At 36.1% G+C, this 22819-nt stretch overlaps 1 protein-coding gene across 8 annotated transcripts in view; it reads left to right on the forward strand.

Annotated features, from left to right (window-relative positions):
- Positions 1 to 22819, forward strand: part of GOLGA4 (golgin A4) — a 79002-nt gene that overhangs the window by 35569 nt on the left and 20614 nt on the right. For 7 of the 8 annotated variants that reach the window (XM_068405554.1, XM_068405555.1, XM_068405556.1 and 4 more), the window contains 10 exons: positions 505 to 692; positions 1723 to 1806; positions 2638 to 2785; positions 8868 to 9046; positions 10159 to 10290; positions 11287 to 11442; positions 12285 to 16567; positions 17338 to 17459; positions 18452 to 18582; positions 21705 to 21818. In XM_068405554.1, coding sequence (XP_068261655.1) covers positions 505 to 692; positions 1723 to 1806; positions 2638 to 2785; positions 8868 to 9046; positions 10159 to 10290; positions 11287 to 11442; positions 12285 to 16567; positions 17338 to 17459; positions 18452 to 18582; positions 21705 to 21818 — 5537 coding nt within the window. The remainder of the gene's footprint in view (positions 1 to 504; positions 693 to 1722; positions 1807 to 2637; positions 2786 to 8867; positions 9047 to 10158; positions 10291 to 11286; positions 11443 to 12284; positions 16568 to 17337; positions 17460 to 18451; positions 18583 to 21704; positions 21819 to 22819) is intronic. The other variant, XM_068405558.1, reaches the window with a different exon arrangement.

Consider the following 22819-nt stretch of genomic DNA (forward strand, 5'->3'; position numbering starts at 1 on the left):
TTACACAGGGAGGAATACAGCTCGGAAAGACACTAAGCGTGGCCTTTATACTGCCGAATGTAGTATTGCCAACCTGGATGTTTTAGAATTAACATCATACCCAGCCCTGGGAAAGCAGGAATCTGTGTGCTTGGCACTTGAGAGGTGTGATTTGCTTTGCTTTGCGTTTTTTCCTGCTTGTGAATATTCTGTTAGTAGCAGCAGGCAGGTTTATAAATCATGATGACTTTTTAATTGCATAGAAAACCTTTTTGAATAATAGTTTGGTTTTGAAGCTTGTATGGTAACTGGGGTTTTGTAAATTAAGTTGGAGTGAAAGACTGTATTTACTATTCTGTGTATGTGTAGCATGTTTGTGGCAGTTATAGTAGTCACTAGGAAGTTTTGCAGACTTTGCACAACTTACTTTAGACACCTGTGGGTCACCTGCAATGTGAATGATGAATGGAGATCTGCATATTGGAAATGGTGTGCATATGACAATGTTGGTATATTGTCTTGTAGAGGGTAATGAAGGTTCTGTTAAAACACTGGAAACTCTTAATCAGAGGGTGAAGCGCCAAGAGAACTTGCTGCAACGTTGTAAGGAGATGATTCGGTCACATAAGGAGCGCTGTGCCCAATTAATGAACGAGAAAGAGGCACTTCAAGAACAGTTAGAAGAGAGGTTTCAGGAACTAGAGAAAATGAAGGTATGGAAAATGCTCTTAACTTTATGGGTAGCTACTAAAATACAGTAAGAACTCCAGTATTTCCAAAATTTACTAATAGGGCAGACCATTAAACAAACTGTCCCTGTACTTTTTCGGAGTTAAAGGTGCAAAATTCACCTGGAATGAACACATTGAGCAATTTCTCAAAAAGCTGTCAAGAAGAGCATGAAACCTTACTGTATGAATAACCATCAAAATGGTATCAGAAATAAAGTAGCTGTGGGAAGTCGGGATGAGGGAGAGACTGTTCTAGCACAGAAAACAGGAGGTAAAGGGAGAGAAGTGGAGCAGAGCTAAACCTTTAAGACATAGTGGAAGAGGCATCAGCTATGTAAATGAACAGATAACACAGAAAGGCAGGACAGTGGAGAGCCCAATATAGTGAAGATAACATAAGTGCAGTCCCAAAGCTAAATGAATATTTTGCTCAGTTTTCCTTTTAAGGCCATTAATGCCGAGTGTGGAGTAAAAGTAAGGTGGCTGATAGTAATGGAAACATGAAGGTGTAATAAGTATAGCTGTACTGAACTTCAGTTCTGGAGATCATATTCTTCTCTCTGTCTTGGTGTTTGAGCACTTGCCCAGTTTGAAAGAGCCCTGAAAGACTCGAGTGTTTTAAGGACCTTTTCCAGAACAAGGCCAGTAATGAGCAATTATGTTGCATTGCTGAGATCCTCTTGTAAGCTGAGATGCAAGTAATAGAGCCGGTGCCTTATGCATGTTTCTTGCCCATTTTACTGTAGCAGCTCTGACATCCATGAGAGAACTGTGGAGGCTGTAAGAAAGCCTTCAGATACCTGAATTATTATGGAAGACATGAGGCAGCCTAGAACTGGGAGATTTAAAAGTAATTTAGAGCTGCCTACTTTAATTTCCCTGGATTCTGTTCTGTGCCCTTCCTCCAAGGCATAGTGCAGGATAAGAGCCAAACCTAAGCTGTTTGTCAGAAGAACGTATTTTCTTAAAGATGGCAGCGCTTTAAACTTGTGGTTGGGGTCTTTTTTTTTAGGACCTTCACATGGCTGAGAAGACTAAACTGATTACGCAGCTGCGTGATGCAAAGAATTTGATTGAGCAGCTAGAACAAGACAAGGTAAACAAAAAAAAATTCTTTAAACTCTGTGTAGTTTTGAAAGATTGTTCAAAACTCAAAAGATTTGGTGGCTGGGTATTAGAAGCTGTTCTGAGTCATCTGATGTGGTTCAGCTTATGTTTTAACGAGCAAATAATTTAAGCTACCTGAGAATTTTATTATATAGATACTTTAGGGTATTTGTCTGTTAAGTTATACTTAATACTGCAAGATGATGTTGTTTAGCATGAAGCAATTATGCTGAATACACTCCTCAATGCCAACTTTAAAAAACAAACAAACAAACAAAAACCCAAACGCTAATGAAGATCAGATACAATGTAACTGAATTAAAAAATGACCAATGAAGTAAAAGTAAGTGTAGTTTCTTAGGAATATGAAGACTTTCTCAGTTTTTGTTCCTTAAAGTTTTTTTTCTTACAGTCTTGGTACTTGGAGTAACTTCTGAGGGCGCAATAAGCAACATGACTAGCACTGATTGTATGTGCATGTTCTCTAAGGAGAAGCACGCACACTGCGTTGCTTTTAGGTTTGCTTTGTTTACAGAATGCATATGTAAAAGAAAAGTATCTGTACCAGAAGGAGGAAGCTTTCTGATGGTCCTTAGTTGCTGGAGGAGTTCTTTCCACCACTAGATAAATTTTGGCTACTCTTCAAAAATAATCCCTCTGCTTATCTTCTTTTGTTAGCATTTTCTGTTTTCTGACATAGAAAAATGCCATGATCAAACTAAAGTTTATTCCTGACAAGGTTTGTGTCCTGACTTGAAATTGTTTTAGCTATATGTTTTATTTATTTGCTAGTTTTTTATCACAAGGACCTTTTCCATAGGGCATGGTAATTGCAGAGACAAAGCGACAAATGCATGAAACATTGGAAATGAAGGAGGAGGAGATAGCCCAACTGCGTGCTCGGATCAAACAAATAACTACAAAAGGCGAGGAATTAAAAGAACAGAAAGAAAAATCTGAAAGAGCTGGTAAGAAACTCTGGAGATTATTAGCTTTCACATTTAAACATGAGAAAGCTTCAGCATGGTCTTTTTGGACTCTTTCATCAGTTGTTGTTTGGAATGGATATTAAGAGATGCTCTTTTTTCCTAATGTTCTACATATCACCCGCGCGAGCATAATTACTAACTTCACTTCTGGTCAGCAGAGTTTAGGGATGTTTTTGACTGGTTTGTCTCTGTTATCAATTCAACTGGAGTTAGGAAGGAAACTGCTGAAGGGCACCTGTACTTTCCCGTTTGTTGGAGAAAAGTTTGATAAGAGTTTTGTGCTGGTATAACTTCAGGAGGGAAACTTGCAACTATCTATAAATTATCATTATAATACCACCAGTATTTTACGTAGAAAACATAGAAGTGAGTGTATAAGAGCTTGGGAAGAAATAGAAACAAGAGGATGTGTTACAACCATAATAAACATTTTCTTTCAATAATTGTAGCAGAAGCATTTCTGATTTCTTTTTAGTGAAACAGCAGTGATGATTCCTTTTGCTTCAGGCTTTTGGTGGAAATTAGGTAACATTAATTATGTGTGCTTGCAGTTCTCCTTTTGCTTGAAACTAAGTCAATCTGCCCCACCTTTGTTTTTTAAACAGTGAAATTGTTTTGCACTATCTGTCGAAATTCTTTTAGAAGAATTTTGTTTGCTCTCATAGGTATCTAAAGGAGTTCACTCTTTTGGCAGAAGCTCAGGTGTGGTTAGTTTGCATAAAACATTACACATATTTTTTTTTCTCTAAAAAGCGATGAGAAGTTCAAACAATACAGTTTATAGGTGTTTATTTTAAATCTACATGGATTTAGATCAGAACTTACAATCTTGAAGATTAGTTTGGGTAGATCATTCTTCTGTAATACAGAAAAGCAGCTTGAACATCCATCTTGTGAAAGTAACAAACATTTTGATTAGGTGCCCTCCTCTCCTACCCTTTCAGGTTGCATGTGTCTTTTTAGCTCTGGAAATTCATATTTCAGAAGTCAGTAAGTCCTGCTAAAGTTGGATTTTGTTCATTTCTTGGAGACTAGGAAGGTTTTCTTTATGATTAAAAAAAAAAAAAGCTGAAGAATATTTTAATACTCGTATAGATACAAAGTTATTGTCATAGTTGCTTGAAACACAGCGGTTTTTGAAGCAGTAGAAACCTCTTAATTATCAACTAATGTCTACACACTCTGGTTAATACAGTAATTTCCTCAGGTTTGCATAGCCAGAAGCTAAAAATGGGTTAGAGATGATGCTCTGGATACCTGGAAAACGTAACTATTGTAGTGAGAAGTAATTTCACTTATGAATAATATGTTGAGTACTCTGCGCTTTTCTAGGCAGAGATTTGTGTGTTAAATATGCTCTCTTTTAAATATAATTTTAAATTACTTTTGTCAACTTTTATGGTGCATAAGCATCCACTTTACCTTTGAGTGCGTTTATGTTTGTACTCTGTTAAACATGCCTGTATAAATGTTGGAACCCTTGGAAAATTAGTTAATACTACTTCTAAGATAGGCAAAATTGTAAGGTGACCTTTATTAGGTTTTCCTATTACTTACTTGGTTTTATGCATTCCAAAAATATTGTGACGTACAATGGAAGTGTAGTTCAATACAGTTGAACTAAATTGTTCAGGCATTTGAGAAAACCACCATCAGTATTGGGAGAGCCTGAAATTACTTCTAGGTGCAACTTTTGAGTTGTACCAGTTTTAAGAATTTGTCAGTTTCGTGTGTTAGAGGTCAACATGTTTAAAGTTCTGTTTCTTGGATAGTTAATGTGAGATGACTTTAAATTCCAGACTTCTCTTTCTCTATATCATGATTTAGTGAAGAATTGACTTCATGGAATATTATATTTGTAGAAATGTTAATTTCATTTATGTTATGGCAAAATATGGATAAGCATAATACACTTATACTTGGAATTTACTTTGACAGTGCTATATTGTAGGCTAAAACTTCATGTTTTTAACTTGCCTAGAGTTAAGTGTCTGGCTTTTTTCTTTGTAATTCAGTGACTTTAGTGAAATGCTCCAGTGTTTGATTTCATGTTAATGCATTTTTGTGTACTGAAATAGTGAGAAGATACGTATGCTTATTTTGTGTGTGTTGTGTAACGTGTAACTTGGTCTCCCCAGTTGAAGTTCATTTTTTTTGTAGTTAGAGGGATATTATGTTGAAATCTCACAGAGCATCTTGTTTTTGTGCATCCACACATGCCAATAAGTGAATCATGGTGCCTTTCCCAAGCCTTGTATGAACAGGACTGGGGTAAGGGCTCTTTTTTCTTACATCACACATTGGGTGCTTGAACTGGGCTCTAAAAAGTAAATTCTGTGCTTCTCAGGCACTTTTACTTGAAGTAACTGTAACTGACTTTTTTTTTTGTAATGCTTTGCAATGTACATAGATTATTTACATTTTACTTCAACAAAACTATTTATAGTATTTGTAAATTTACTGGTAAACTGAAGTTTTTCTCCTGAGATTACTCATTCAGCATAACTCCTTTCTGACTTCTCAGGATGCAGATTATTGACTTACTTATATTCTGTACAGTAAACAAAAAAAAAGTCTTTAGAAAGCAAATTCATTTTGCTTTACTTGGCCATTCTTTGTAGGTGACATTTCTTTTGCAAGCTTAATTAATGTATGCTTTGCACCTTTCTACAGAGAAGCAAAAAGCTTGGACTGTGCATTTAAAATCCTGCCGAGATGCACAAATCAACAATAGGAAATGAATTCAACCTTTGTTTGTCAAACTTTTGACAAGATGCCTGCTCTCAGCCTTCAGTAAGAAAACATGTAAATCACTCTTTTGTCATCCTGTTTAGCGCTTTCTTCACAGTTTTCAGCAGTAGATGGCACTAGAGTTGAAGAGAACATTTCTGTTCGCCGGGAGACTAAGGAAGAGGTCTTTGCAGTATGGACTGGAGTTACACTGGGTAGGAGAGGCAAGGCAAAGGGAACCGAGACTGGTGCTTTGGAGTAGTGTATGTAAAGCAGTCAACTCTCTAGCATACTTTGTCTAAAAATCAGTTTTGCAACCTTCCACTTCTCAAACTCTGCTCAGGCTCTTTTTGTGTAATTTATGTACTGCACAGGAAGGTTTCCGGTTTGTCTGGCTTGGTCACATGGGTGGGATTTTGCAAGACTCACCTGAGACTCTTGTTGGTGTGCTTGTTACTGTATCTGATTTGCCATTGTGCCTTTGTGAGACTTCACTTGACCAGTACCTCGGTTAAAAGATCTTCCCTCAACAGCAGCTCTGCACAGGCAGTGCCTTTACTCTTTGTATTCAGAATAGATGTATTTAGATAAAAACACAGACTTTTATTCCAGGCTTTTATCCACAGTAGAATTAAAATCTCCCGTAGATTAAAAATAGTAATTTAGACCATGTTCTGTCTACTTGATGATAGTTTAGCCCTCTGCTGGTTTGAAACTTGGTTGTGTCACGCTACACTAGAATTAACTACTTTGAATAAAAATGTTCTGTTTTGCTTAACTGCTAAAAGTGCCTGAGATGTATATAATTTAACTTTTAGAGAGCTAAGTGTGTTTCTGTGAAGTGTTGCTTCCTTGTGCTTTCATATCCCCTTGGCATTTTATCCATCAGCTTTTGTCTAGCTTTTGTGTTAGCATCCTGCTTGTGATTACAGTGATGCAGCTGTCATACTGCATGTTGCTCAGCTGGTACGTATGAGTAGTCAATCCTAGCGTGAACCTGGATCTTCTCTTTGGCAGATTTGTGGGCTGTGGCAAATGCATTCTCTTTCCTTTCGCAGAAGTAGCAGGTTTCTCAAATGAAAATAAAGTATATGTTGCTCAGAACAATCAGAAAATGTGTATGGAAAAGTGAAATAATTTAATCTTTTACTTGCAGGCTTTGTTTTCAAGCTATACTTTGTAAAGTAGGGTTCTTTTAATCTAAAAAAGCCATTTACGATGCTGTAATACTGAAGGATTTGGCCAGTGTTGCTGGGTGTATGTGCTTTTGTTAGGGCTGAGAGGAGCCTCAGGGAAGCTGGTGCCATTCTCCAAACGTGCTTGCGCAGGCTGTGTTCATAACCGAGTTGTGCCCAGCGTGGCGAGGGGGGAGGACTTTAGTGTGGCAAATGCCTTAAAGGGCACTGTGAAGATCTGTGCTTGGAAAGTAAGGAGCTATAAGCTTCGTGCATGCTTGCATTATGTTTTAGACTGTTTTGGTGTTTGAAATAATCTCTAGTGCTCTTAATTTTTTGTAATGAGTTTTAATATTTACTGTTTAAGTAGAACCGGGAGTGAAAAAGTGGATACAATGATGTGCTTTGGTATTGCCAGGGTCAATAACAACCCTGTTTTGCCCTAAAACATGATTCTCGCTGTGAGTAGTCAAAGAAAGGCTTCCTCAGAAAACAGAAGAAAATTCTGGAAAAGGTCAGAATTTGGGTGAATGCAATTTTATGGAATTAAGTTACTTGAAAACATATTTGTGGCATTGCCTCAAAAGCATAGATTGTGGTTAAAAGCTTCGTTTTTTTAATGTTATCAGAAGATGTGGAATGGAAATTATTCACTTCTCAAACTCATGCCTGAATGTTATTAAAGATAGTTTCAAAAAAACAGGGATGACAAGAATTGCTGTGAATGCCTGCTAAGTAATGGTGAATAAAGGAAACTGGAGATGTTTGTGTCTATTATGATTTTCTATTTGGGATAGAACTAAGTGGAAGAAAGCTTAGCATACTAAATACCACTTTAAAAATTCTTCTGTTCTGTCTGCTCCCAGAATAGTATCCAAGTAGGCCAGGGTATAGTAGAATAATATATGTTTAGGTTTTTTGTGCTCTGATAAATTACAGTCTTGATATTGGCACTTATTTGGAATTTTACAGAGGTGTTTTGCCGGAGTTCTTTTATGCAAAAAATTAACCGTATAGTAGACTGTTCTGAGACTGAATTTTCATTTAATATGCAGGAGGTGTTTTTCATATTCACGATCACTATTCAGGAAAAGAGATTTTCCTAATAGTGACCAAATTCTAGTCTCATGTAATTCTATATAGATTCTGCCATTAGTTTCAGTGAGGGACTCAGATACTGGTATTGAATAATATAATACTACTAATAAAAATAAACCAGCTCACAACACAGGAATTTATTTGCTTTCTTTTTATATCTAAAAGATCAGCTGTGAAGTGAATAAAGTATGTTACAGTACTTCTCCTTAGCATGAGAAGCAGCTGTGGAATTATTGCTTCCGATTTGTAAATTAAAATGTGTTTCAGCAGACTTGTGCATCTTATACAAATGTAAATAAATTTCATCACTGCAGCTTGAGTGTTCTTTTGAAACATCTTATAGATATTCAAGTTTTCTGGGAGCAAATCTTTTTGTTTTCCTTACATTTTATTTGTGAAGTTTAGAAGCACAGGATGATCTTCATAACACACAAGCATTTTTCCAGTGTCTCTGAATTGCATTGATAGTAGTTTACATTAAAAGTAGATAGTGAAATAATGAAATTAGCAAAGCCATCTGTATGGACTCCACCAAACCCACAGTTTAAAGATAAGATTATCTAGATTGTACAGTTTGAAATGAACAACTCTCAGCTAAAAAAAAAAGTGCCTGGTATTACACTTCAGCGTTCTGTTCAGGAAGAACTCTGTCACGATTCCGTAAAAACTGACTTGCGTAGCAGTCATTCCTGGTTTGTGCTTCCGTCTGCTTGTTCTAGTGGAAGAACAAGTTGTGAATTGTCTTTTCTTCATGCAGCTTTCTTCCTCTTCTTTGAAGTTATTCAGCACATATAGCCAGAAGAGGAGCCATAGTTATACGGTTTATGTATTTTATAGTGATTTTGGGGGAAGAAATAGAAGCTACAGAATGTATTGGAAGACATTCGCAGATATTTGTCAGTTCTCTTTCCTTTCTAGACAATAAACCCATGTGAATTCTTGATGGATTCCTAAGTTCATTCTTCTGTTACGTGTAATTTACGGTTACTGACAATTCTGTTCTTCTATCGAGGGACATAGATATTTCTTGAGTGTCATATACTTTTCTTTCTTTGCAGCTTTTGAAGAGCTTGAGAGGGCTCTGAGTACTGCCCAAAAGACAGAGGAAGCCCGGAAAAAATTGCAGGCAGAAATGGATGAAAAAATCAAAGCAGTAGAAAAGGCAAGTGAGGAAGAGAGGGTAAATCTTCAACGGGAGTTAACCAGAGTGAAACAAGAGGTGGTTGAGATTATGAAGGTAAAAGCTGAAACTCACTCTGTGTTATTGGCTTTTAATCTAATCATTTAATTACAATTAAACTATAGTTGTAAAATACATTAGTATGTCAGAACTTTGTTATAAAAATTTTGCTATTTAATAAATTCTATAAAATAAATTTCTGGGATTAAAGATTTACTTAAGACAAAATAGAAAACTCCCCATATAGATTTTTTTTCTCTAACAGTTTAAAATCAGTACGTTAGAGGCATGTAAAAATTAACAGTATTACTCTTTTTTTCACAGTATTTAATAAAATTATTTACTAGAAGTGCACTTGAGACTTTAAAGGGAGTCAAGAAGAAGAAATTAATGGCAGTCAGCTCACACATCACCATGATTTTAGGTTTTAATACTAAGCACTTTTAATGATTATCTTAGCCCAGTATGTGTTTACGTTTAAGAACTTGTTGCCAAACTGCCAGTTAGGAACTGCTACAATTTGCTGCTTCTGGTGTATTCAGGTAGGAATTGCAGGAGTACTGCATGTGCCTTGCAAAGCTGTAACTTTGAACACCTTTTAAGTTGCGGTTCTTGTGTTGACATTTGTTATGTTATTAATTTTTCTAAGAGAATACGCTGATGCTTTAGGGGGATGACTGACTTGCATTACATTTTTCTAATGGTTGGACTCGATCTTAAAGGTCCTTCCCAACCAAAATGATTTTATGATTCTATGTAGGTTGTAGATAGCTGTCTACATAGAGTATCACCACTTTATGACTCATGAAATAACAAAAATACAGGGAAAGCTACAGACAGAAGTTCCTTTTCTAATTTATTATCACAATTTATTTGAACTGAAACTAAAAACACTAAGTTTACCTTGGTAGAAGAGTCTTTAGAAAATGTGGTGTTTCTTTTAGTAGAACTGTGAAAGGCTTGAGAAGGAAGATGGATAACTTCAAGCTTGAAAATAAGAACTGTCAGGGCTTAATATTAAGCACTCCAAGTGGTTGCTACTTACTCAAAGGGAGCAAAGAGATGGTTCTTGTTTCCTCTCTCTGCACTGCTTTTCTTATTAAGAAATAATACACAGTGTTTTGTTATTTCATGTTTTGAAATTAGTTTTTTCTGACTTTGATTCACAGAAGTCTTCAGAGGAGCATGTTGCTGAACTAGAAAAATTCCATAAAAAAGAAATGGCTACCAAAGATCAGGAGCTACACGAGAGATTACAGGCCCAAGAAAAGGCGTTCCAGGAGAAGATGAAGGCAGCTCTTGTAAGTATCCCTAAAATGTGTAGAAAGACATTTCTGTAAGCGTGAGGTGGGACTGGAAGTCTTAATGTGACCCTGTTCCACAGTGAGAGTCCTCCTGTGCTCAAAGATATGAGAGTCCTCCAAAAGTCAAAGAGCTCAGAGACTTCAGCAACATGAAAGCTGCAGTGATCCAGACTGAATAATGACAATCACTATCACTGCTCACTAACAGCTGCATCTTGTGGGAAAGACTTCTTTTTTTTGAAAGCTCTTTTTTTGTTAGGCTTGTTTTTTTTAGTTTCTTCCTCTGGATCAGTGGTGATTAGCCACAGCAACTAGAGTAAAAGAGGTACAAAGAGTGAGGCTGTTATTTCAAAAGTGTTGGTATCATTATGTCTGGCTGTGTTATGTGAACAGGGTTAACTATTCATAGTGGTTGACCTCAGAAAAGAATTTTCTTCTAAGTCAGGCTGTGAGGAATCGCTGTGATTCTTTGCTCTTTTTCATAAGCTGTAATTCACTTTAGATCATCACGTAATTTTATGTAACAAATAGTAGATTCTCTTTTGTGCTCCTCCATGATGTTGGTGACTAGGACTGAGGGACTTTGACAGTCCCTTCCTGATTATATTTGTCTACCTGTTTCTCAGGTTATTTTTTTATTATAAGGAATAGAGGCTTAAAAATACATTAGCAGTGGAATCAAGTGAGGGCAGACCTTTATTCCTCTAAGGTGTAACTCTCTAATCGTGATAAACAAACCAAAATGAAAGGCTGGGTTGCATTATGTTTTTCATACAAAGAGAAGTAGAAGACAAATGGTTCCCAAGAAGAGAAAATGGAAGTGATTGATAACAACTTTGTTTTCACAGATGAAATACAAACTCTGTGTGTGTGTGTAGAAAATACAGGTGATTATCGTATAACTCCTATTAACTGGTTTGTAAATATCCTATTATATTGTTTTTGAAGGTGTGATGACTATATTTATTGTTTTAATCATAATTTTTGATACAGGAAAAAAATCAGAGTGAGTGTTTAAAAACCCTTCAAGAACAAGAGCAGCAAGAATCCCTAGCCTTAGAAGAATTAGAGCTACAGAAGAAAGCGATACAGTCAGAGTGCGCCAAGAAGGTTCAGAAGATGCATCAAGAAGTAGAGACGTATAAAACTGTGAGTAAAGATTCCAAAAGGGAATTACTTCTTGTAGTGACAGAAATTTTAAGTATTGCCATGGTATGCTGCAGCCCCTAGATTTTTACAAGATTAGATGGCAGAATATAGGAATACATTCACTTTATATCATGGTGTGGGATATGAATTTGTATCCATCTACATAATTTTTATGTATGTTATACAGGAGAGTTAAACTTTAAACTGTTTAGCTTCTGGGTACTGCTACCGTACAAACACTTATAAAGATACTTGAGTAAGTAAAAAATCTGCTTAAATTTTTGAAGTGTCCTTTGCTTTGTGTGATGGGTAAGATTGTATTATCTGCCATTGCAAGTTTGTATGTTATTCCACCGCTCCCATATATTAGTTTGGAAGTTTTTCCTGTAGACATGTTTTAACTTCACAGCAGCTTTCCCATGACAGGTGAAATTAAGAGAAATCAGTAGTTAAGTACAAAGCTCCATAATACTTGTGTAGACTCCCGATATCTTTCATCTTATGTGTTGGCACTTTAGCTTAATAAGAAAATGTGAACATATCTCTCATAAATATCATGTGAATTATTTTATTTGAAATAGTTAAATTCTTTCCAAGTTTTTATTGTATCTATTTGCACTGCAGTGAAATAGAAAAATTTTTACTGAATAACTAACTCACCATAATGGGAGCAAAGTTGAGAAAAAACTAGATGAGGAAGGCTTATATAAAAAGTTGATGTTCACTAAAAATAATGAAGTAAGTGACTTGTAGTTATGTGAACCTGGTGAGATTTTTAAAAATTTAATCAACTTGTTGCCTTTTGAATATTCATATTCTTTCAAAACTGTATTCTGTAACAGAGGATTCTTGAACTGGAAAGCTCTCTTGCAAAATATTCACAAGATGACAGAAAGCAATCGGAGGAATTAAGTACTCTGATGGAGTCTGAAAAAAAGCAGCACAATAAGGAAATCAATGATCTGGTTGAAAAACACAAGAAAGAATTGGAGAACATGAAACAGCAGCAGGAAAAGCTTTGGACAGAAAAACTTCAAATCTTAAAGCAACAACAAGTAACTGAAATAGAAAAAATGAGAGAGAAACAAGAACAAGAGATAGATACAATTTTGAAGGAGAAAGAAACAGTTTTCCATGCACACATAGAAGAGATGAATGAAAAAACATTAGAAAAACTTGATGTGAAACAAACAGAATTAGAAGCACTGTCTTCTGAGCTATCAGAAGCACTAAAAATACGTCGTGATTTAGAACAAGAGCTCTCAGAATTGAATAGTAAAGTGTGTGAAGCAAAGCAAGAATTGGAAGGAAAGTTGGAAGAAGAGAGGAAACGGCACAACGAAGAGGTTGAAATGATGTTAAAAGAGCATGAAATGTCTATTCAAGGTGTTGAGAAGGTACTCAAAGAAGAACTCAACAAACTCAAGCAATCATTGGAGGAGAAAGACAGACATCTGGAGGAACTAAAAGCACATGAATGGAAACTAAAGGAATCTGCAGAAGGATCTGAAGCTGAACTTGTTCATGTGTCTGCAAAGCTAGAGGAGCTTTCAGAGTCTCACCGGAGTACTAATGAGCAGGCAAAGATTTATGAAGAGGAATTGGCAAAGCTGCAGCAAAAGCTGACAGATCTTGACGGTGAAAAATTGCAACTTAGTGAGCAGCTAGAAAGAACTGAATCCCAGCTGAATGAAGTCAAGAATGAATTAGAGGCATACATCTCTCAGGTAGATGACCTGAAGCAGCATTTGCAAGAGCAAAGCAATGAAAATACACAAAAAGTAACCTCTCTAACACAACAATATGAATGTCAAGTGAAGGATCTACAAAGAGAGGCTGATGAGACAAAGAGAAGTCTAACTGAGAAGGAAAATGAAATTGAACACATGGAGTTACAGAACAAGCAAGTGGAAGAGCTTAAACACAAACTGTTAGCTGCAGAGGAGAGAATTAGTGCTTTACAAGGAGAATATGAAAGTAAACTGAAACGTCAGGAGAACAAAATGGAGAAAGTTAAACAGAAATCAAAAGATATGCAGGAAACTTTCAAAAAGAAACTTGCTGAGCAGGAAGCTAAACTGAAAAAAGAGCTTGAAAACAAGCAGTTGGAGTTCAGTCAGAAAGAGAGCGAATTCAATGCTAAAATGTTGGAAATGGCACATGCCAGCTCAGCCGGAATCAATGATGCTGTGTCAAAACTGGAATCTAATCAGAAAGAGCAACTAGAGAGTCTTGCTGAGGCTCATAGGAGGGAGTTGGAAGAAGTTACCCAGAGTTGGGAAAAGAAACTCAATCAGCAGGTTGAAGAGCTCAAGGAAAAACATGAAATGGAACTACAAGAGAAAGAGCAGGAAGTTGGAGACCTGAAACAGAAACTTGCCACCTTCAGTGCTGAGAAGGAGGGCTGCAGAACAGAAATAACCCAACTGAAGGAAGAACAGGTGAAAAGGGAGGAGTCCCTGAAGGAATTGCAGGAACAACTAAGGCAGTCAGTGGCTAAGGTGAACGCTTTGTCGGATAAGGAAAGTGAACTGAAAACACAGTTGAAAAAATTGGAAAATGATCTTAATCAGTCCCTGAAAGAGCAGTCAGGACTTGAGGAACAGCTCAGTAAACAGAAAGCAGTTGAAGAAAAGGACAAAGCCCAAATTACTGAGCTGGCTGATACACTGAAAACACTTGAAGAGAAACTCCAAACTGTGCAGTCTTCTCAGTATAAAGATCATGAAAATTATGAGAAAAAAATTGAGGCAATTCAGCTAAAAGAAACTGAGTTTAAAAGGTGGTCAGGAGAACTTGCAGCCCAGTTAGATGCTTATTGGAAGAATGCTGAAGCTTTATTGCAAACAAAAAGCAATGAATTAATTGAAAAATGTAATGAAAAAATAGGCATAGTAACAAGCAAAATTGCAGATTGTGAGCGCCGAACTGCAAAAGTTAAAGAAGCAGTATTAATTAAAACAAGTAAGATTCCTGAACTAGAAGCTCTACTTAGAGAAATAACAGAGCATCATTCTGCTGCAAATACTTCTTTGCAGAAGTCAATGCAACAGCTGCAAGAGAAGGACAATTTAATTATGTCCATGAGAGCTGACATTGAAGGACTTGTAACAGAAAAGGAACAACTGCAAAAAGAGGGAGGGCATCAGCAGCAAGCAGCATCAGAAAAAGAAACTTGCATAACACAGCTGAGGAAAGAATTATCTGAAAATATCAATGCTGTCACTTCAATGAGGGAGGAACTCCAGGAAAAAGAATCTGAGATCTCTGCTCTCAACAAAACAATTAGTGACCTTAATGTTAGGCTTGAAAGCACAGTAAGTTTAACAGAGAAGGAAGCAGCCATGTCTCTGTTAAGCAAGCAACATCAAGAGGATCAGTTGCAGTTGTTAAACCAGGTACAGGAGTTATCATCCAGAGTTGAGACACTGAGTCAAGAAAAAGCATCAGCTCTTGAGCAGGTAGATCATTGCACAGCCAAGCTGTCAGAGTGGAAGATGAAAGCACAAACCAGGTTTACACAAAATCATGATACTATTAAAGATTTGCAGAGCAAACTTGAACTAAGCAATGCTGAAGCCTATAAAAAAGATGATGAGCTAAATAAACTGAAGGAGCAGCTGGCTAAACAAAGCAAGAATCTCGATAGGTTAAAAAGTGAATTGGAACAAAAGCAAAATAGGAGGGAAAAGCAAGAAAGCGAGTTAACTGTGAAGTTAAGAAACCAAGCAGCAAGAATTGCTGAACTAGAAGAACACATTGCTCAGAAAACTTCAGAATATGATTCCTTGATGGAGGAACTTAAAAAGTGTAATGAACAAAGAGACACAGAGCAAAAAGAGATAGCCTGGCAACTCCAGCAGGCAGAGAAGGTGGCTTTTGAAAAGGACAATAGATTTAAGGAGGCTGAAGAAAAAGTGCTTAATCTTGAGAAGCAAATAGGTTCACTGAAAGCTGAATTTGAAGCAAAGGAGAGGGAATTTGATCAAATGAAGTCAGCGATACTTAAAAGCAAAGAGGAAGAAATGAAAGAATTGGAAGAGAGACTGAATGCAGAGAACAGCACTAAGCTGGCAGATCTGAAAAAGAAGGCAGAGCAAAAAATTGGTTCTATAAAAAAGCAATTGATGTCTCAGATGGAAGAAAAGGAACAGCAATTTAAGCAAGATAGAGAAAAACAGTTAAGAGACTTGGAACAAAAAGTGCAGGAGAGAGAGGCCAAAATTGAATCCTTAGAAGCAAAAATAAAGTCAAGAGATTCCACAGAATTAGAGAAAGAAATGCTGCAAAAAGTAGAGAGTATGAAAGCTGCTGTAGAAAAAGAAAAAAATAACATCCTTGAGAGCATCCAACAGACATACGAAGAGAAAATGCACGTGTTACAGAAGGGCTTAACTGAAAAAGATGAATTGTTGCAGAAGTATGAAAAGGAACAACGAGAGAGTAATGACTCTCGTCTAGAACTGCAAAACAAACAGGAAGAACTCCTGAAAAAAATAGAATGTGTTGAGAAGAGCCATCAGGAGGAGCAGAGTAGGACTGAAAGCCTCAGGAAAGAACTTGAGGAGCAAACCAAAAAATACTCTTTGTTAGCAGATGAGCATGCCCGTTGTGGTGGTGATTTAGCACACAGCAGGGAAGAATTAAAAGCTAAAGAACAAAAACATGTTATGGAGAATGTAATTGTAGATTTCCAGAAAAAATTGCAGGAAAAGGAGGCAGGCAGTCAATATTTAGAGCAGAAGATAAGAGAGCTGGAAAATAATCTAGTGAAGGAAAATGAAGTGCATAAGATTGAGATGGAAGATACGAGTTTGAGATATGAAGCAAAGCTAAAGAGTTTACAGCAACAGTTGGGTGAAGGGAATGACAGTCTGAAAGCTTTTGAGGAGAATGCTGAAGAAAAGGTTAAATCTGGTTTGGAGCTGCAGAAGTTACTGGGTGATATGCAGAACCAGCAGAAGGACTTGCAGACTAAACTGGAAGAGGCTGAAAGGGAGAAACAGAAACTACGCAAAGAAGTGAATAATCTTCAAAAAGACTTACGTACTCTGCGAAAAGAACATCAGCAGGAGCTTGACATAGTCAAGAAAGAGTGCTTAGAAGAAATGGAGCAGAAAATCAGGTAAATTCTTTTTTCCTGGTCTTGTTACCATTTCTTTGCTCTATCTTTAACCACTAAAACCTCAGGAATACTTTTTTAAAGCTCAATTTGTGACAATGAAATAATGACTGGTATTTTTCTGTCATTTTTCTAAATAGAGAAACAGCAAGAAAAAAGCCACTTGAAAGTAGCGCTTCATGAACACATAAAACACTGTTTGAGTCATCAGTTTAAAAAGTGGTTTGTCTTTTGGAAAAGTAATACTGCTTTTGATTTTTTTTTTTTTTTTTTAGTGATGGTCATTTTCAGCATTGCCAGAACATAAAATATAGTTCAGTTTCCTCAAACAGAAAACAAAGTTTATTAAAACTTAGTACTGAGAGCTTCATGTTCAAATGATATCAAGAATTGTTCATATGTACTGCACAAAAATGTGGTATACGGCTCAGCACTTGAATGGTTTCTCAAGCAAGGAATTCCCTAAAAATTCTCCTTTTATACGGCACATTCTTCACTTCCAGTTCTTCATCTTCCTCAGCAAAAAATCCCTATCTTTTGGAAGTGCTCAATCCTGGGCTGTTTTTTAAATGAAACACCTACATCTTCCAGGTGAATTAAATAGGAGGGGAACAAAAAGCCTCACCGAATCCCACAGAATCGTGTAATTCAAAACCATCCCATTCTAAAATAGTTTTGGAGAAATTCCCAGATCTCCTGCCTTGATAAACTGTTCTCACACTCTCTTTTAACGTTTTATTTCCTCACTGTATTTTTTTGACATTTTTGTTCAGATGTGAACAAGAAGACACTGAGTTAAAGCACAACTCCACCTTAAAGCAGTTAATGAGAGAGTTCAATACTCAGCTGGCTCAAAAAGAAAGAGAACTGGAAACAGCAGTAAAAGAGACGATCAGTAAGTGAAATACTAATACAACTCTAATCAGTAAAATAGCCAGAAAACAAAATCTTCAGATGTTTTGGGGAAGGCGTTCTACCTGGGACTCTGATAAAGACAACATGTGTTTTATGACTGTCTAGAGAACTTGGGGAAAGAACTTCTCTTGCTCAGGAAATAATATACAAATGTTAATTGTAGCACAATTAGGAAAATGTGTATGTAGCTGTTCTTCCTTACCCTGCAGGCTGGATCTTTGATCTAGCACTCTGTTTGCATCTGTCATGGCAAGAGTTACCCATGATAGCCATATCTTTTTATCGTATGTACAAAAGAAAAAAAAACAGGAGAGTAAGGTTTTAGAGGTGAAAGCACATTGGTAAGTTTTCATTGTAATACTACTTTGGCTTCAGCAGTACAAACCTTTAACACTCCATCGTTGAATATATGGCATTGAAAGGTGCCTTTTAGAGAAACTTAGCTCCATCTGGGAATCAGAGTTGCCTTTTCTTAGCTGCGTCTTGCAGACTTCATTCCCTGTAACCACTGACAGGTACTAACTGTGTATGATGTCTGATTGCTATACCATGTGGTTATAACTAGAGTACAGCATATTTCAGCTTCTCTGTCCGTCTTTTGCCACCATAGTGTAAGTTGCAAGTTGGAGAAGTGAGCAGAAAGTATCTTTGACTCCACAGTTACTGGAAGTACCCTGACACAAGTGAGGAATTTCTGAAGATTTGCAGATGTTTCATTCGCTTCTCTAGATAGAGTAGGAGATAGAATTAGTTGATAAATTTTGGTTGCGTTCTTAACTTTTCTCTAAAAGTTCCAGCATCAGGTAGAAACAATTGCTCTGGATACCAAACTGCAGACAACATACTTCATACATATTAGGATCAAGTGACGTAATTATCACTGCTTGTAGATGCCTTCAACAGTTGTCTTCAAGGTTTTTAAAATACTGTTGTGACATAATTTAACAAAATAAATATGCTTTTTTTTTATAGGTAAAGCCCAGGAGGTAGAAACTGAGTTGATAGAGAATCATCACATAGAGACAACACAGTTGCATAAACAAATTGCTGAAAAAGATGATGATCTAAAAAGAACTGTGAAAAAATATGAAGAAATCCTTGAGGTATCTTTCTGAAAAGCGATATGACTATACACATTTCCAAATAACTCTTCCCCTTTTTTCATTGCACAATCAGACAGAAAAACGAATGCTTTCTAGTAAAGATCTTATTGCTTGAATTACAGGTGATACGTGTGGTGATCTAGCTTGCAATTAAAATGTTTCTGTGTTTTATGAACATAAAAGAATACCAAAAAAGTAAGCCCTAGCTCTGATCATTCAATAAAAAATACACAGTTAGGTCCTTATGTCCTTGAGCAGTTTGTGTTCCAGATTGAAATGAGGAAAGTGAGTGAGTTAAGCTTTACTGGAGTTGTGGTGGTGGTGTGTTGTTTCTTTTAAGGATTCAAATACAGTGTTTATGGGTCAGCCTCACTCTCTAGCTCCTTTCTCTGATGCTCTGTCCAGATTGGCACTATAGCCCTTAAAGTAAGGTTCTGTTCTATGCAGGGTGCAGTCTGTTGGCATAGTTTTTGTGCTAGTAAAACTTTTGGGTTTACTTGTAAATGAACAGTTTGTTTGGATGATGTTTGCAGATAGACATAGTTTTGCTCTAGTAACATTTCAACCAGAAGTAAGCAGCCAACTTGAGTCTAAAGATACTTTACCTTCCAAGGATGCCTCCTGTTTTAGCCAAGTAAATTGTCCCAGCCCCATATGTATGGCAACAAAAGATTAAATGGTTTTCAGTGCTAGACTGTACATCATGTTGTGATGCAGGCTTTAATTTTGCTAATCTTAGTCCTGTTTGCACAAATAATTTAATAAAATAGAATATCCCTTGAACAGAACCAGTAGTAATAAATGTAAGTGAACTTCTGTTTGTTTATGATTAGTTACCAGCCCAAAGAGCTATGTACTGAGCATGACTGAGTGTTTAATACTAAAAATTTCAATCTTGTAGGCAGGTTGGTGTGTTCCACTCTGATTTTTGAACTTCTAGCAAGCTGGATGGAGATGGCAGGGTTTAAAATTTAGAGTCCCCTTCTTTTGTTTCCTAATTTAGAAAAATTGCATGTTATAAAACAGTTGAGACTTTTTTTTGTACCGTAGATCTAAATTCTGCATTTCTGCAGGATTTATATTTCTTTTACCTGAATGTGCAGTGTGTTGCCATTCAGGTCCTTACTTTACAGGCCCAAATAGGTTTGTGATTTGAAGTCATGCAGATGTAATTCCTCTCTGTTTTCTGATGCATTCAGTCTGTACATATGTCAGAAACATGCACGCTGTACTCAGTGTATGATCTTGAAGGTTTAGGCTAATTTGACTTATGTGCAACTGGAGGACATGAGCACTGTTATTTTTTGCATCTCATTGATGATGGCAATGACAGTTGCCTGGAACTGCAGAAACTGTAGTTTGATATTTTAAATTTCAGAGTACATATTTCTTTTTTTAGGTAATGGTATAGGTGTAAGTTTTTTGTTTCTGTTATTTTAGGAAAGGAGAAAAAACAAGTTTAGAGAATTTGTTACCTCTTTTCCTGAAAAAGTATTGCAAGCATCTCACAAGTGAAGAAATACTTATGTTAAATTGAGTGTATGTCATATTCATAGAGATCTCTGATAGAAATAGGAACATATGCATCAGCAGATGTATAGGTTTTCTCAATTCAGCCTGAAGTTAGCAGTTAACCCCACTTACACCTGGTTTGGCTTATGATAGGTTTGAGAAATTTCACATCAAGACATTTATGCAGTGAGGTTTGTCTCTGTCATAACGGTAAGAAGATGAAGCAAAAATAATGCTAATTGCAAGAATGAATTTTGCTCATATAACTTTGTACCTCTGATGCATTTTAAATGTGGTTAATGACACTAAAAATTAGTCTAACTTGATTTGAATATATATCCTTAAAGATGAGCAGGAATCATTTAGTCTGTTAAACTTAATATGATTTATTTGTGAAGTGCTCCCCTGATACTTCTCATGCTTTATCTGGTGTTTTCTTATCTTTCATAAAAATTTCTATCGTATAAGATTTCATGAAGTCTCCCTAATTAAAGGAATTCTAAATCAGCATAGCCTGTAATTTGAGGCCTAAGTCTTTTTTCTTCAACTGAAGTATGTAATTAGAGAAAAATCGGATGTTGTGCTCCAGGCAGCTTATTTTAAGCCTGTTGATGAGCTAAAAATAAAATATCTGACTTCAGGTGTGTATTCTCATTTGTCCTAATGCCTCCCGTGTGAATACAGGATGGACCTTTTGGTTAAGATTTGGGAAATTACGACTTTATTGAAGTCTTAGTCTATAACTGTAATTAAATCCAAATAGCATGCAGTTTATTTTCAGAGTATGCCAAGTGCTGTATAAAGCAATAAGTTCTTATTGTAAATACAGATTCTGTAGCATGTTGGAACCCCACGTGGCCTCTAATTATTTCAAATTTTAAATTACAGTCTCTGTTCAGGGGTTTATAAAAATAATAACTACAGGTAGGTCCCTTTTACAGAAGCGTCATTCATCATTTTGAGTTGAATTTCTTTTCTGCATTTCAACTACCTTCTATGACTAAGAATTATGTGCATGCAATTTTGATTTATTTAAGTGAACAGTAGTCAAGAAATTGTAAGATTTTTAGATTCTTAATGTTAAAAAACAAAAACAAAACAAAACAAAACAAACAAAAAAACCCAACAAAACAAAACGACCACCACCACCACTTAAAGCTTACAACTGCTTTAGGAACATCTTTGTGAGAGTGAGTGAGGAAAGGATTTAAGTCCTTGTCACTTCCAGAGTATAGGAAGTGACTCTGTATCATCGATGATGTGTCCCTTTCATGAAGGTCATAGTCTCTCTAGTAATACACTTACTGGATTATACTCAAATGCTGTTCTAGTGCCCGATAGAAATAGCTCTTTTTTCCTAATTTTCAAAAAAATAAGTGTAATCCTAACTATGTAATCTTAATTGTCGAAGGCCTGCAAAACGTTGTTGAGCTCCTGTGTTTGTAGGAATGTAGTCCTGTAGTGTAACTAGCCTTTGTACTGAATTTCAAGCATATTCTTTCTGTGTATAATGTAACTTTTGTTGATTGCTTTCTGTCTACAGTAGTTAAGGTTTTGAGTGGTTAGATGATTAACTGTATAAGTAATTTTTTTTCCCCTGTATTTTGAAGGCTCGTGAAGAAGAGATGACAGCAAAAGTTTATGAGGTGCAGACACAACTAGAAGACTTGCAAAAGGAATACAAACAAAGGGTGGCAGAAGAGGAACGCTGGAACAGTGAAAAAGTGAGCTGGCACTAACATTTATTTTTATATCTTTAAGTGTGAAATGCTTAGTCTTCATAAAATTCTGTAGTTTGCTCTTAATTGGATTTTATTTCTACATCTGGCCTTCACTTTCCCATTCAGTTTCTATTCTTTTAGATGTTAACTTGTTCAAAAGTGAACCTCTTTAGAATCTGCGGTATTTGATGCTACCTTTTTTAATGGTATGTTAAAAAGTCCAATTGTGTTGTGATTATTAAGGTGGGATTTTTTACTCTCTACATGTGTTTTTAATTTTGATTTTACTGGGAGCCCTTTAGAAGGAAAGGAAATCACATTGGGTCGTTTTTAGTGTGATTTTTTTAAAATTCAAATTCCAAAGGGCTCTGAAATAGGTCCTTGAATATATGAATTATGGACAGAGAGGTCGTAATTGAAAGAAGACTGAGTGTATGCTTTTTGTCTTTCTGGGACCACATTTTAGTTTGAGGAATTTTTTGATGAAAATATTACTAGTCATTATTACACTGAGAAGAGGAAAAGTATATGAGATGTTGAGTCATTGATGAGAGTTCATATTAACCTTATTTTAAAATTTTTCATTTTGACAACATGCAGCAATGGGGATAATAAATATATTTATTTGACACGATGAACTTATGGCACAAATTACCTCATTGTACTAATGTTTGTCCCTTCTGCCTTGCACTTGCTTATAACACCCTTTATATTAATTCTAGTAACTATTCTGTGACATGAGTGTTGTTTTCATAACAGGCAAAGCAGAAATATTTATATCAGACTGCCTTCTATTCTTAATCAACCTTAGTCTACCCACTGATGATAATCTTACATAATCTTAGTATCTGGAGGAAGATTCTTTAAGAGACTCCTAAACCCTAAAACATGATTCTGAAAAGTATGAAGAGTACTTTATCTTTAGGACTTCGTTAACTGTTTCACTACTTTGTTATAGAAGTCTGCTATAAACACAAGTAGTCATTTAGCATCATATTATATGT

This window comes from Nyctibius grandis, chromosome 7, assembly GCF_013368605.1.
Source record: "Nyctibius grandis isolate bNycGra1 chromosome 7, bNycGra1.pri, whole genome shotgun sequence".
Taxonomy (NCBI): domain Eukaryota; kingdom Metazoa; phylum Chordata; class Aves; order Nyctibiiformes; family Nyctibiidae; genus Nyctibius; species Nyctibius grandis.